The sequence below is a fragment of the Somniosus microcephalus genome, unplaced genomic scaffold (assembly GCF_052327205.1).
Source record: "Somniosus microcephalus isolate GS21.2 unplaced genomic scaffold, FLI_Smic_1.0 unresolved_chr1, whole genome shotgun sequence".
Lineage (NCBI taxonomy): Eukaryota > Metazoa > Chordata > Chondrichthyes > Squaliformes > Somniosidae > Somniosus > Somniosus microcephalus.
This window is the reverse complement of record NW_028225179.1, coordinates 165,226,817-165,241,960: the sequence shown is the minus strand read 5'-3', so window position 1 is coordinate 165,241,960 and position 15,144 is coordinate 165,226,817. Positions and strand designations below refer to the sequence as shown.

Here is a 15,144-nt window from a genome sequence, read left to right as displayed (position 1 = left end):
TGCGCTGCGGTGTCCAGTTACATTGGCCCAGAAATTCGGGTCGGGGGGCTTCCCGCAGGCGCAAGCCCCCCGACCTGCACTTACCTAGCGCGCCGGCCGTTGAGCTGTGGGCCCGCATGGAATTCCGAGCCTGGGCCTGCTCCAACTGCTGGCGCGCAGTGCTTGCGTATCCCAGGGGCGCATTTAGTTCGCAGCATCCCTGGTATCACGTGGCCCATGGGGAGCCAATGGTAGCAGGGAATCTCCATTCATAGATTTGACAGGAAGACCTGTCAAATCTATGAATAGAGATCGGCCCCAAAACCTAAGTAGAACTTCAAATAAATTTTTTTTTAAAAATCACATTTTTAAAATAACTATAAATTAACTATTTAAAAAATTTTTTAAATTTTTGAAAATATGAATTAACGGGGCTAAAAATAAACATACCTTTCTTTAAATTATTTTAAAATGATAAACCTGTGGGGGAAAAAATGTTTTAATTTTACTTCACCTCTTACCTTGATAAAAGCAGGCCTTGCGCCTGCTTTTTCCACACGCAGCGGCTAGGGACTTACCCGCACTGAGAAACCTGTGAAAAAAGCGGAAGTTCCAGGTCTACGCGCTGCCTCTCCGGCGCACGCGTTTGACCTTCGAACCCCTTCCTTCAAGGGAACGGAAGTTCCGGTTTTCAGTGCATGCGCGAAACCGGCACTTCCGTTGGCCCAACAGGTGAGTACACAGCATGTACTCACCCATGGGGACCCGAATTTCTGGGCCATTGTGCTCAAGTCCCTAGAGGAGCTTGAACCATCAACTTTCAGACTCCGAGACGAGGGTACTACTCGGTGGATGCCGAGAAACTCCAGGATGATTTGGACAGGTTGGGTGATTGGGCAGATGCATGGCAGATGCAGTATAATGTGGATAAATGTGAGGTTATCCACTTTGGTGTCAATAACAGGAAGGCAGATTATTATCTGAATGGCAATAGATTGGGAGAAGGGGAAGTGCAACGAGACCTGGGCGTCCTTGTGCACCAGTCGCTGAAGGTAAGCATGCAGGTGCAGCAGGCGGTTAAGAAGGCAAATGGTATGTTGGCCTTCGTAGTGAGAGGGTTTGAGTACAGGAGCAAGGATGTCTTGCTGCAGTTGTACAGGGCCTTGGTGAGACCACATCTTGGGTATTGTGTGCAGTTTTGGTCGCCTTACCTGAGGAAGGATGTTCTTGCCATGGAAGGAGTTCGGCGAAGATTCACCAGACTGATGCCTGGGATGGCAGGAATGACGTATGAGGAGAGATTGGGTCGATTGGGCTTATACTCGCTGGAGTTTAGAAGAATGAGAGGGGATCTCATTGAAACTTATAAAATTCTGACAGGACTGGACAGACTAGATGCAGGAAGGATGTTCCCGATGGCCGGGGAGTCCAGAACCAGGGGTCACAGTCTAAGGATAAGGGGTAAGCCATTTAGGACAGAAATGAGGAGGAATTTCTTCACCCAGAGAGTGGTGAACCTGTGGACTTCTCTACCACAGAAGGCAGTAGAGGCCAATTCATTAAATATATTCAAGAAGGAGTTGGATATATTCCTTAAGCCGGGACCGGGTATTGAATTTGGATGATCAGCCATGATCGCATTGAATGGCGGAGCAGGCTCGAGGGGCCGAATGGCCTACTCCTGCTCCTATGTTTCTATGTTTGTATGAGCCACGGCTGACAGCTGTTGGGTGATAGACATCCATGTGCACATTACATGCACAGAAAGTGCTAGTTAATAGTTATTTGAATTTACGTTGACAGAGCCCCCAAGATTGACGCTGAGCCCAGATCCCTTGTACCTGATACCTGGCCAGGAACAGCAGGTGTTGTGCGAGATCAGCTCCTACTACCCCTTGGATGTGAGCGTGACGTGGATGGGAAAGAAATCTGGTAACGGCAGCGCCGACCTCATCACCGACAGCTGGCTGAGTGGCCACCGCAGAAACCCTGACGGCACGTACAACATGACAAGTTACATCACCATCAAAGCCAGCGTGGGCGATCACGACACGGTCTACACCTGTTATGTTGACCACGTGTCTGTGAAGTCAGCGGTCAGGAAGAGCATCGCGCTGAAGGTGGCAGGTAAAGACAACGTAAACCAGGAGGTAACGCAGTTGGTGCTTGAATGAGTGTCAGACCTCGACTCGATTCAAGCCCCAGAGTCCGAGGTCAAGGCACGAGGACCAACCTTAGGAGTTTGTGTGCAGATCAGCGCTGGCCTTCACGCTTCGATATTGCAGTGTGCGCCTGGCCTGAGAGTCTCTGCACCGGGAACGCAAGCTCGTAGGGTGATCCTCCTGCCATCTCTCCAGCTTGTTGACCCACTCGAGTGACCAACATTCTTCACCTGCATCACTTTAAAGAGGGAGCCTTGCCTTGCTCCCAACGCCCCTTTTAAAGGGAGTCGCAATATCCAGCACCGATACAATGGGCTGACTGGCCTCCTGTGCAGTAAACTTCTATGATTCTGTGATTTGATCAGGACCTCTTTGCCATGTTTACAATATTATCAGCTGTGGCTGTGTGCATTCTGGCTGCATATGAGTATTCCAATTGCACTGCCTCCTCACTATCTCTGTAACCTCCTCCAGCCCTACAACCCTCCGAGATCTCTGTAACCTCCTCCAGCCCTACAACCCTCCAAGATCTCTGTAACCTCCTCCAGCCCCTACAACCCTCCCTATCTCTGTAACCTCCTCCAGCCCTACAACCCTCCGAGATCTCTGTAACCTCCTCCAGCCCTACAACCCTCCCTATCTCTGTAACCTCCTCCAGCCCTACAACCCTCCCTATCTCTGTAACCTCCTCCAGCCCTACAACCCTCCCTATCTCTGTAACCTCCTCCAGCCCTACAACCCTCCCTATCTCTGTACCCTCCTCCAGCCCTACAACCCTCCCTATCTCTGTAACCTCCTCCAGCCCTACAACCCTCCCTATCTCTGTAACCTCCTCCAGCCCTACAACCCTCTGAGATCTCTGTAACCTCCTCCAGCCCCTACAACCCTCCCTATCTCTGTAACCTCCTCCAGCCCTACAACCCTCCCTATCTCTGTAACCTCCTCCAGCCCTACAACCCTCCCTATCTCTGTACCCTCCTCCAGCCCTACAACCCTCCCTATCTCTGTAACCTCCTCCAGCCCTACAACCCTCCCTATCTCTGTAACCTCCTCCAGCCCTACAACCCTCCCTATCTCTGTAACCTCCTCCAGCCCTACAACCCTCCCTATCTCTGTAACCTCCTCCAGCCCTACAACCCTCCCTATCTCTGTAATCTCCTCCAGCCCTACAACCCTCCCTATCTCTGTAATCTCCTCCAGCCCCACAACCCTCCCTATCTCTGTAACCTCCTCCAGCCCTGCAACCCTCCCTATCTCTGCAACCTCCTCCAGCCCTACAACCCTCCCTATCTGTGTTCCTCCATTCTGGCCTCTTGTACATCTTCCACTCGCTTCACCCCACATGGGCGGCAGTCCCTTCATCTGCCGAGGCCCTAAGCTCTGGAATTCTCTCCCTGAACCCCTCTCTCCTCCCGCTAGACCCTTTTCAAAACCTACCTCGTTGACCAAGCTTGTGTTCATCCTCCTAATACCTCCTCCGTTGGCTCAATGTCAATTTTTGTCTGGTCACACTTTTGCAAGGTGCCTTCGGAGGTTCTGCTACGTTAATGGTGCAGTATAAATGCAAGGTGTTGCTGCTGTGCAGTCCCCAATGGAAAGAGACCACTTTTAAAGAGAGAATCTCAGCATCAGGAGAATTACATGTTGTGTAATTTGTGGTTATTTTTGAACACTTTGGTTTGAAAGGAATATTCTGCATCAAGGCCATGTACTGGTCAATCTGAGAGCTTCCTTCTTCGAATCATAGTCCTGTTAGAAGCAGACTCGCAAGGTGTTTAATATTGACGCTCAGTTGTGGACGCTCCCTTAAGCTGCCTTTTGTCTAGTGTGGGACAGGTTGCTGCACCTTGAGCTGTTCCCAATGGCTCGCTCCTGCCTCGGTCCGCAGGACAGTCGGTGGGAGCTGATTGGCAGCTCAGATTATGGGCTCGACAGTAATCTGATGGAGTGGATGAGCTGCTCGATTTGCAGTCCTTTGAGAAGCAGCTGCTTAAGGTAAGGAGCAGATGACCATCAGGTTAGCTCCCAGGTGGGGAAAGACCCAAAACCTGGCATCACGGGATAGAAACATAGAAGATAGGAGCAGGAGTAGGCCATTCGGCCCCTCGAGCCCGCTCCGCCATTCAATGTGATCATGGCTGATCATCCAAACTCAGTACCCTGTCCCTGCCTTCTCCCCATACCCCTTGATACGATTGGCCTCAAGAAATATATCCAGCTCTTTCTTGAATATATTTAATGAACTGGCCTCCACCGCCCTCTGTGGCAGAGAATTCCACAGGTTCACCACTCTCTGGGTGAAGAAATTCCTCCTCATTTCAGTCCTAAATGGCTTACCCCTTATCCTTAGACTATGACCCCTGGTTCTGGACTCCCTGGCCATCAGAAACATCCTTCCTGCATCTAGTCTGTCCAGACCTGACAGAATTTTATAGTTTTCGATGAGATCCCCTCTCAATCTTCTAAACTCCAGTGAGTATAAGCCCAATCGACACAATCTCTCCTCATACGTCATTCCTGCCATCCCAGGTATCAGCCTGGTGAATCTTCGCTGCACTCCCTCCATGGCAAGAACGTCCTTCCTCAGATAAGGTGACCAAAACTGCACACAATACTCAAGGTGCGGTCTCACCAAGGCCCTGTACAACTGTAGCAAGACATCCTTGTTCCTGTACTCGAACCCTCTCGCTACGAAGGCCAACATACCATTTGCCTTCTTAACCGCCTGCTGCACCTGCATGCTTACCTTCAGCGACTGGTGCACAAGAACACCCAGGTCTCTTTGCACTTCCCCTTCTCCCAATCTATTGCCATTCAAATAATAATCCGCCTTCCTGTTTTTGCCACCAAAGTGGATAACCTCACATTTATCCACATTATAGTGCATTTGCCATGTTTCTGCCCAATCACCCAACCTGTCCAAATCATACTGGAGTTTCACGACATCCTCCTCACAGCTTACCCTCCCACCCAGCTTTGTGTCGTCTGCAAATTTGGAGATATTGGCCTAGAAATTCACTTGGGCGCGGGCAGCTCGCTCGCGCCCAAAAGTTAGCGCTGGGCGGGGAGGCATTAGCGCACGCCGTATATTCGTCTTCTGCGCCCCAATTCGGAAGCGGGCGCTATACCAGGGTGTGCCCGCCTCCGTTTGGGGCGCTGCAACTGAATATCGGCGCGCTAGTTGCCGCAGCGCCACCCGATGCGGTGCGGCAGGCTGCGGTACTGCAGGCCTCCTCCTTCTCTTAAGGGGGAGGTGCCTGCAACGGCCGGAGCCCCGATCGCGAGTGCCGGCAAAAGAGCCCGGCACAACGGAGAAGTGCCGGGCTCCACGGAAACCAGCCGGCAATGCCGCGGGGGGGGGTGGAGGAGGCCGGGGAAGGAGGTGCGGGCAGGCGGCTGCCGAAAAAGCGGCCGGCCGCACCTTCCGCTTTAAAGCGCCCCACTATGGCAGCAGGACGGCCCCGTTTTCTGTTTGCGCCCGCTTCGGAGGAGGCGGCCGCAAATAAATATGGGGATCGGCGCGGTTTCGGGGCGTTACGGGCCACCGCACACACCGACGACGTCATCGGTCCCGGCGCAGCGCTAACGGCTACCGCCGCCAATACCGCTGCACTCAATTTCCGCGCTACCACCCCCGCCGGCACAAAAGACCTCTTTAGGCGCTAAGTGGGCGCAAGGCCCACTGAATTTCTAGGCCATTATTACATCCAATTCCCTCGTCCAGATCATTAATGTATATTGTGAACAGCTGGGGTCCTAGGACCGATCCTTGCGGAACCCACTAGTCACTGCCTGCCACTCGGAAAACGACCCGTTTATTCCAACTCTTTGCTTTCTGTCCGCCAACCAGTTCTCTATCCAAGTCAGTACCTTGCCCTCAATCCCATGTGCCTTAACTTTGCACGCTAATCTCTTGTGTGGGACCTTATCGAAAGCCTTCGGAAAGTCCAAATACACCACATCCACTGGTTCTCCCTTATCTATTTTATGAATATATGGCTGAACAGCTGTAATTATCGGGGTGCCAAGACCACCTCAGTGCTCTTGATGAGCACAGGTATCGGCAATTTCCCCACTCATAAGAACATAAGAAATAGCAGGAGTCGGCCATTCGGCCCCTCGAGCCTGCTCCGCCATTCAATAAGATCATGGCTGATCTGATCCTGGCCTCAACTCCACTTCCCTGCCCGCTCCACATAACCCTTGATTCCCCTGTTTTTAGAAATCTGTCCATCTCCGCCTTGAATATATTCAATGACTCCGTCTCCACAGCTCTCTAGGGTAGAGAATCCCAAAGATTCCCGATCCTCTGAGAGAAGAAATTCCTCCTCCTCTCCATTTTAAATGGGCGACCCCTTATTCTGAGACTATGCCCCCTCGTTCTAGATTTCCCCTCGAGGGGAAACATCCTCTCAGCATCTACCCTGTCAAGCCCCCTCAGAATCTTTTATGTTTCAATAAGATCACCTCTCATTCTTCGAAACTCCAATGTGTATAGGCCCCAAGTAACATTCGCACCACACAAGTGCCAGGCAATGACCATCTCCAACAAGCGAGACTCTAACCATCTCCCCTTGACATTCAATGGCATTACCATCGCTGAATCCCCCACTATCAACATCCTGGGGGTTACCATTGATCAGAAACTGAACTGGACCAGCCACATAAATACTGTGGCTACAAGAGCAGGCCAGAGGCTGGGAATTCTGCGGCGAGTGTCTCACCTCCTGACTCCCCAAAGTCTTTCCACCATCTACAAGGCACAAGTCAGGAGTGTGATGGAATACTCTCCACTTGCCTGGATGAGTGCAGCTCCAACAACACTCAAGAAGCTCGACACCAGCCAAGACAAAGCAGCCCGCTTGATTGGCACCCCCATCCACCACCTTCAACATTCACTCCCTCCACCACCGGCGCACTGTGGCTGCAGTGTGTACCATCTACAAGATGCACTGCAGCAACTCGCCAAAGCTCCTTCAACAGCACCTTCCAAACCCGCGACCTCTACCACTTAGAAGGACAAGGGCAGCAGACGCATGAGAACATCACCACCTACAAGTTCCCCTCCAAGCCACACACCATCCTGACTTGGACCTGTATCGCCGTTCCTTCACTGTCGCTGGGCCAAAATCCTGGAACTCCCTTCCTAACAGCATTGTGGGTGTACCTACACCATATGGACTGCAGCGGTTCAAGGCGGCGGCTCGCCACCATCTTCTCAAGGGCAATTAGGGATGGGCACTAAATGCAGGCCTAGCCAGCCAGCGACGCCCACATCCCATCAATGAATAAATTTTTTTTTAAAAACTTGCTCAAACTCATAAGACAACCCCTTCAACTCGGGAACCTTCTCTGAACTGCCTCCAATGCAATAATAATAATTCAACTTTATTGTCATTGTACAAGTACATGAACAACGAAATGTGATCTTGCAAGCTCCCATGAGTCCAGTACAAATAACATTAACATTAAACGTAAATCGCACCGTCCTGGGAGAAGCAAAGCCGCTGCGTCTGTGCGCGCCGCCATTCCATTTCCACCATTCCTCCTGTCCGACAATCTTCAGCCCAACGCCCGGGCCTGCTCACCAGCCACCCCTCCCGGGGCTCCTTCCGTGACCTTCTGCACCTGGTCTTCCCTGATGGTCACTCCTCCAGGTACTAACCAGGCCTGGCTCTGCTTAGCTTCCAAGCCTTGCCAGTGACCCTGTCCCTAGTCCTAGGAACAGTATATCCTTGCTTAAATAAGGAGACCAAAACTATACGCAGTACTCCAGGTGCGGTCTCACCAGCGCCCTGTACAGTTGTAGCAGGACTTTCCTACTTTTATACTCCAACCCCTTTGAAATAAATGCCAATAGTCCAATTGCCTTCTTAATTACTTGCTGTACCTGCATGCTAACTTTTTGTGTTTCATGTACGAGGACACCCAGATCCCTCGGTACTGCAGCATTATGTAATCTCTCTCCATTTAAATAATAATTTGCTTTTTCATTCTTCCTACCAAAGTGGATAACCTCACATTTTCCCACATTATACTCCATCTGCCAAATTTTTGCCCACTCACTTAACCTCTCTATATCCCTTTGCAGACTCCTTGTGTCCTCCTCACAACTTGCTAACCCACCTACCTTTGTGTCATCAGCAAATTTGGCTACAGTACACTCGGTCCCTTCATCCAAGTCATTAATATAGATTGTAAATAGTTGAGGCCCCAGCACTGATCCCTGCGGCACCCCACTAGTTACAGTTTGCCAACCTGAAAATGTCCCATTTATCCTGACTCTCTGTTTTCTGTTAGTTAGCCAATCCTCTATCCATGCTAATATATTACCCCCAACCCCGTGAGCTCTTATCTTGTGTAGTAACCATTTATCTGGCACCTTATCGAATGCCTTCTGGAAATCCAAATACACCACATCTACTGGTTCCCCTTTATCCGCCCTGCTCATTACATCCTCAAAGAACTCCAGCAAATTTGTCAAACACGATTTCCCTTTCATAAAACCATGTTGATTCGACTTGATTGCAAGCCTAAGTTTCTCTGTCCGTTAGCTTTAAAAGGCAGACAGTCGCAGGCTGGGCATACAGCTTTGCAACAAATGGGCATCTTGCTGATTTTGAGGCCAATCCCCTCGCGCAGCGGAGATCAGGAGTTGCGCTTCCGAACAAAAGTCCTCGGTGACTGACCTTTAAAGGGGATCCTGATCCTGATGGTGAGACTCTCTAAGTAGTGTTCTAGACCCAGGAGGATTCATGCTGAAAAGGTACAAGATTAGGATCTGACGTTTAAGAGGATTCGACGGTACCTAAAGGTAATTAACAGGGTTTCTCGTTCTCCTTGCAGGAGCTGCTGGTCCTTCCATCGAAGATGCGATTGGGATGTTCATTTGTGCTTTTGTCCTGTACGGAACATTGAAACTGTTCTACTGGTTATTTAGCGCGAAAGGTAATTGCCTCAATGCCCGCACTTTAACCTGCTTTGCTGATCAGACCATAAGTGCCATCTATTCTGCTGTGGCTGAGTGGGCAGCACTCTGGCCTCTGGGTCACTGGGTCAGAAGGTCGTGGGTTCAAGTCCCACTCCAGAGACTTGAGCACAAAAATCTAGGCTGACATTCCAGTGCTGCCCTATCGGAGGTGCCGTCTTTCGGATAAGACGTTAAACCGAGGTCCGGTCTGCCCTCTCGGGTGGATGTAAAAGATCCCACGGCACTATTTCGAAGAAGATCAGGGGAGTTATCCCCGGCGTCCTGGGCCAATGTTTATCCCTCAATTAACGTCACTGAACAAAGAGATGATCTGGTAATTATCACATTGCTGTGTGTGGGAGCTTGCTGTGCGCAAATTGGCTGCCGTGTTTCCTACATTACAACAGTGACTACACTCCAAAAGTACATCATTGGCTGTTTGGGATGCCCTGAGGTCGTGAAAGGCGCTATACAAGTGCAGGTCTTTTTTCCTTTTACTAGTCTGTCTCCATTGACACTGAGATTATATAAAGAGGCCATTCAGCCCAACACCTCAGAAATGAGCGGAGTCGGAGAGACGGGTAGAAAATCGCAACAGCGCCTCCGTTTCTCTCTGGTAAGGGACTGAGTTTTCAATCAGCCCGTTGTCCACACGGCCTGGTGGAAACTGGACTGTCACTGCCTGGGGTGGGTGGGCTCACAGCTCCACACTGCTTTGCTGCACGCTTTTTCATTGGGACACCGCAGCACACGAGCCCCCCCGTTTTGACTGGGTGGTCGCAGAATGGACAGGGAGACGATGGCTGCACGGATGGTTACATTGCTCCCCCGTCCGAGAGCAGAGAACATGCTGGGGATTGGTCAATCCTTCCAGCCCTACAACCCTCCCCATCTCTGTAACCTCCTCCAGCCCTACAACCCTCCCCATCTCTGTAACCTCCTCCAGCCCCACTACCCTCACTATCTCTGTAACCTCCTCCAGTCCCACAACCCTCCCCATCTCTGTAACCTCCTCCGGCCCTACAACCCTCCCTATCTCTGTAACCTCCTCCAGCCCCACTACCCTCCCTATCTCTGTAACCTCCTCTGGTCCTACAACCCTCCCTATCTGTGTAACCTCCTCCAACCCCTACAACCCTCCCTATCTCTGTAACCTCCTCCAGCCCCTACAACCCTCCCTATCTCTGTAACCTCCTCCAGCCCTACAACCCTCTCCGTCTCTATAACCTCCTCCAGCCCTACAACCCTCCCTATCTGTGTAACTTCCTCAAGACCTACAACCCTCCCTATCTTTGTAACCTCCTCCAGCCCCACAACCCTCACTATCCCTTATCAGGGGAAGGCACCAGCAGCCAGGTTCAGGGCACCATGACTGGCTCTGCTGCACAGAAGGGCGGAAAAAAGAGGGATAGGGCTATAGTGATAGGGGATTCAATTGTAAGGGGGATAGATAGGAGTTTCTGTGGCCGAGACCGAGACTCCAAGATGGTATGTTGCCTCCCTGGTGCAAGGGTCAAGGATGTCTCGGAGCGGGTGCAGAGCATTCTGAAGGGGGAGGGGGATCAGCCAGTTGTCGTGGTACATGTAGGTACCAACGATGTAGGTAAAAAGAGGGAGGAGGTCCTACAAGCTGAATTTAGGGAGTTAGGAGCTAAATTGAAAAGTAGGACCTCAAAGGTAGTAATCTCTGGATTGCTACCAGTGCCACGAGCTAACAAGTTTAGAGAAAGATAGATAAGCTAAATACGTGGCTTGAGCAGTGGTGCAAGGGAGAGGGATTTAAATTCCTGAGGCATTGGAACCAGTTCTTGGGGAGGAGTGACCTGTACCAAGGGGACGGTCTACACCTGAACTGTGAGGGAGCCGATGTCCTCGGGGTAATATTTTCTAGGGCGGTTCGGGAGGATTTAAACTAATTTGGCAGGGGGATGGGAACCTAGGTAGTGGAAAAGAGGGAAGTCATATGAAGTCAGAAATAGATGGTAGAAAGGTGAGAAGCAATAAGCAAAGGAGAGAAACACAAAGGGCCAAACTAATTCATAATGAGAGTGTGAAAAAAGCAAGCCTGAAGGCTTTGTATCTTAATGCTAGAAGCATTAGGAACAAGGTGGATGAATTAGTTGTGGAAATAGAGGTAAACAAGTATGATTTGATTGGGATTACAGAAACGTGGCTGCAGGGTGGGCAAGGCTGGGAACTTAACATCCAGGGATATACAATATTTAGGAAGGATCGGCAAAAAGGTAGGGGAGGTGGGGTAGCATTGCTGGTAAAGGAGGGGATTAATGCAATGGAAAGGAAGGATATTAACTCGGATGAAACGGAATCTGTATGGGTAGAAATGAGAAATAGCAAGGGGAGGAAAACGTTAGTGGGTGTGATATATAGGCCTCCAAATAGTAATATGGAGGTGAGGGAAGGCATAAAAAGGGAAATTAGAGAAGCGTGCGATAAGAGCACAGCTGTCATCATGGGTGACTTTAATTTACATATTGATTGGACTACCCAAATTAGTAAAAATTCTGAGGAGGAGGAATTCCTGGAATGTTTTCGGGACGGTTATCTGGACCAATATGTCGAGGAGCCGACTCGAGATCAGGCCATTTTAGACTGGGTATTGTGCAATGAGAAGGGACTTATCAGCAATCTTCTTGTACGAGGCCCCTTGGGTCAGAGCGATCATAATATGATCGAGCTCTCAGTCGAGATGGAGAGTGAGGAAATTGAATCAGAGACTAAGGTCCAGAACTTAAATAAAGGGAATTACGAGGGTATGAGACGGGAATTGGGTAAGATTGATTGGGTGGTGTTTCTGGGGGGATTGACAGTGGATAGACAATGGCAAGCATTCAAAGATAGAATGGAAGAATTCCAGAACATGTTTATACCGGTTTGGCATAAAAGTAAACCTAAAAAGGTGACTCAACCGTGGATAACGAGGGAAATTAGGGACAGCATAAAATCAAAAAAAAGGGCATATCAACTGGCAAAAAAAAGCACCAGACCGGAAGATTGGGGGCAGTACAGGATACAGCAAAAGAGGACAAAGGGATTAATCAGGAAGGGGAAAATAGAATACGAAAGTAAACTTGCAGCAAACATAAAGACAGACTGCAAAAGCTTTTATCGGTATATCAGGAGGAAAAGACTGGTAAAATCCCAAGTCGGTCCCTTGCAGTCCGATTCGGGAGAATATATAATGGAGAATAAGGAAATGGCAGACCAATTAAACTCATACTTTGGTTCTGTATTCACAAAGGAGGACACAAATAACCTCCCAGGAATATCGGCAAACATAGGGACTAATGAGAGGGAGGAGCTGACAGAAATTAGTATCTCTAGGGATATGGTGTTGGGTAAGTTGAGGGGACTGAAGGCCGACAAATCCCCGGGGCCTGATAAACTACATCCTAGGGTACTTAAGGAGGTGGCCCTGGAGATAGCAGATGCTCTAAGGATCATCTTCCGGAACTCCATTGACTCGGGAACAGTACCCGTGGATTGGAGGGTAGCTAATGTTACCCCAATATTTAAAAAGGGGGGTAGAGAGAAAGCAGGGAATTATAGACCAGTAAGCCTTACATCGGTTGTGGGCAAAATGCTAGAGTCCATTATTAAGGATAAAATAGCGGAGCACTTGACAAATGGGGAAAGGATCGGGCAGAGTCAACATGGATTTACAAAGGGTAAATCGTGTTTGACCAATCTGCTGGAATTTTTTGAGGAGGTAACTGGTAGAATAGATGGGGGAGAGCCAGTGGATGTGGTGTACCTTGACTTCCAGAAAGCCTTCGATAAGGTTCCACACAAAAGATTATCATGCAAAATTAAGGCTCATGGGATTGGGGGCAAAGTATTAACGTGGATAGAGAACTGGCTGGCGGATAGAAAACAGAGAGTTGGAATAAACGGCTCGTTTTCGGAGTGGCAGGCAGTGACCAGCGGGGTGCCGCAAGGATCTGTCCTGGGACCCCAGCTGTTCACAATATATATAAATGATCTGGATCAGGGAATTGGATGCAATATTTCCAAATTCGCTGACGACACTAAACTAGGAGGAGGGGTGGGCTCTGATGAGGATGTCAGGAGGCTACAGTGCGATTTGGACAGGTTGGGGGAATGGGCGGATACGTGGCAGATGCACTATAATGTGGATAAATGCGAGGTTATCCACTTTGGGGGTAAAAACAGGAGGGTAGATTATTATCTAAATGGCAATCGATTGGGAGATGGGGAAGTGCAGAGGGACCTGGGTGTTCTTGTGCACCAGTCACTGAAGGAGAGCATGCAGGTGCAACAGGCGATTAAGAAGGCAAATGGTATGTTGGCCTTCATATCAAGGGGGTTTGAGTATAGGAATAGGGATACCTTACTACAGCTGTACAAGGTGCTGGTGAGACCGCATCTGGAGTATTGTGTACAGTTTTGGTCGCCCCATCTGCGGAAGGATGTTCTTGCCATGGAAAGAGTGCAACGGCGATTCACCAGGCTGATACCTGGAATGGCGGGAATGACCTACGAAGAGAGATTAAATAGTTTGGGCTTGTACTCACTGGAGTTTAGAAGATTGAGAGGGGATCTCATCGAAACATATAAAATTATGGCAGGCCTGGACAGGCTGAATTCAGAGAGAATGTTTCCAATGGCCGGGGAGCACAGAACCAGGGGCCACAGTCTAAAAATAGCGGGCAAATCATTTAAAACAGAGATGAGGAAGAATTTCTTCACTCAAAGAGTGGTGAGCCTGTGGAATTCCCTGCCACAGAGGGCTGTGAAGGCTAATTCAATAAATATTTTCAAGAGAGAATTGGATATATTTCTGAAGGCTAAGGGGATTAAGGGTTACGGAGAAAAGGCGGGGACGGGGTACTGAACTGGTAAGATCAGCTATGATCTCATTGAATGGCGGAGCAGGCTCGAAGGGCCGAATGGCCTACTCCTGTTCCTATCTCTATGTATCTATGTAACCTCCTCCAGCCCTACAACCCTCCCTATCTCTGTACCCTCCTCCAGCCCTACAACCCTCCCTATTTCTATAAACTCCTCCAGCCCTACAACCCTCCCTATCACTTTAACCTCCTCCAGCCCTACAACCCTCCCTATCTCTGTAACCTCCTCCAGCCCAACAACCCTCACTATCTCTGTAACCTCCTCCAGCCCTACAACCCTCCCTATCTCTATAACCTCCTCCAGCCCTACAACCCTCCCTATCTGTGTAACCTCCTCCAGCCCTACAACCCTCCCCATCTCTGTAACCTCCTCCAGCCCCACAACCCTCCCTATCTCTGTAACCTCCTCCAACCCCACAACCCTCCCTATCTGTGTAACCTCCTCCAGCCCTACAACCCTCCCTATCTCTGTAACCTCCTCCAGCCCTACAACCCTCCCTATCTCTAATCTCCTCCAGCTCTACAACCCTCCCTGTCTCTGTAATCTCCTACAACCCTCCCTATCTCTGTAACTTCCTCCAGCCCTACAACCCTCCCTATCTCTATAACCTCCTCCGGCCCTACAACCCTCACTATCTCTGTAACCTCCTCCAGCCCCACAACCCTCCCTATCTCTGTAACTCCTCCAGCCCTACAACCCTCCCTATCTCTGTACCTCCTCCAGCCCTACAACCCTCCTTATCTCTGTAACCTCCTCCAGCTCTACAACCCTCCCTATCTCTGTAACCTCCTCCAGCCCCACAACCCTCCCTATCTCTGTAACCTCCTCCGGCCCTACAACCCTCCCTATCTCTGTAACCACCTCCAGCCCTACAACCCTCCCTATCTGTGTAACCTCCTCCAGCCCTACAACCCTCCCTATCTCTGTCACCTCCTCCAGCCCCACAGCCCTCCCTATCTCTGTAACCTCCTCCAGCCCCACAACCCTCCCTATCTGTGTAACCTCCTCCAGCCCTACAACCCTCCCTATCTCTGTAACCTCCTCCAGCCCTACAACCCTCCCTATCTCTAATCTCCTCCAGCTCTACAACCCTCCCTGTCTCTGTAATCTCCTACAACCCTCCCTATCTGTGTAACCTCCTCC

The 15,144-nt window shown here is 50.1% G+C and overlaps 1 protein-coding gene across 1 annotated transcript in view; it reads left to right on the top strand.

Annotated features, from left to right (window-relative positions):
- Positions 1-15,144, top strand: part of LOC147096473 (tapasin-like) — a 51,008-nt gene that overhangs the window by 21,831 nt on the left and 14,033 nt on the right. Inside the window, exons 5-6 of the mRNA XM_085975272.1 lie at positions 1,783-2,106; positions 8,988-9,089. Of these exons, the coding sequence (XP_085831398.1) occupies positions 1,783-2,106; positions 8,988-9,089 (426 nt within the window). The remainder of the gene's footprint in view (positions 1-1,782; positions 2,107-8,987; positions 9,090-15,144) is intronic.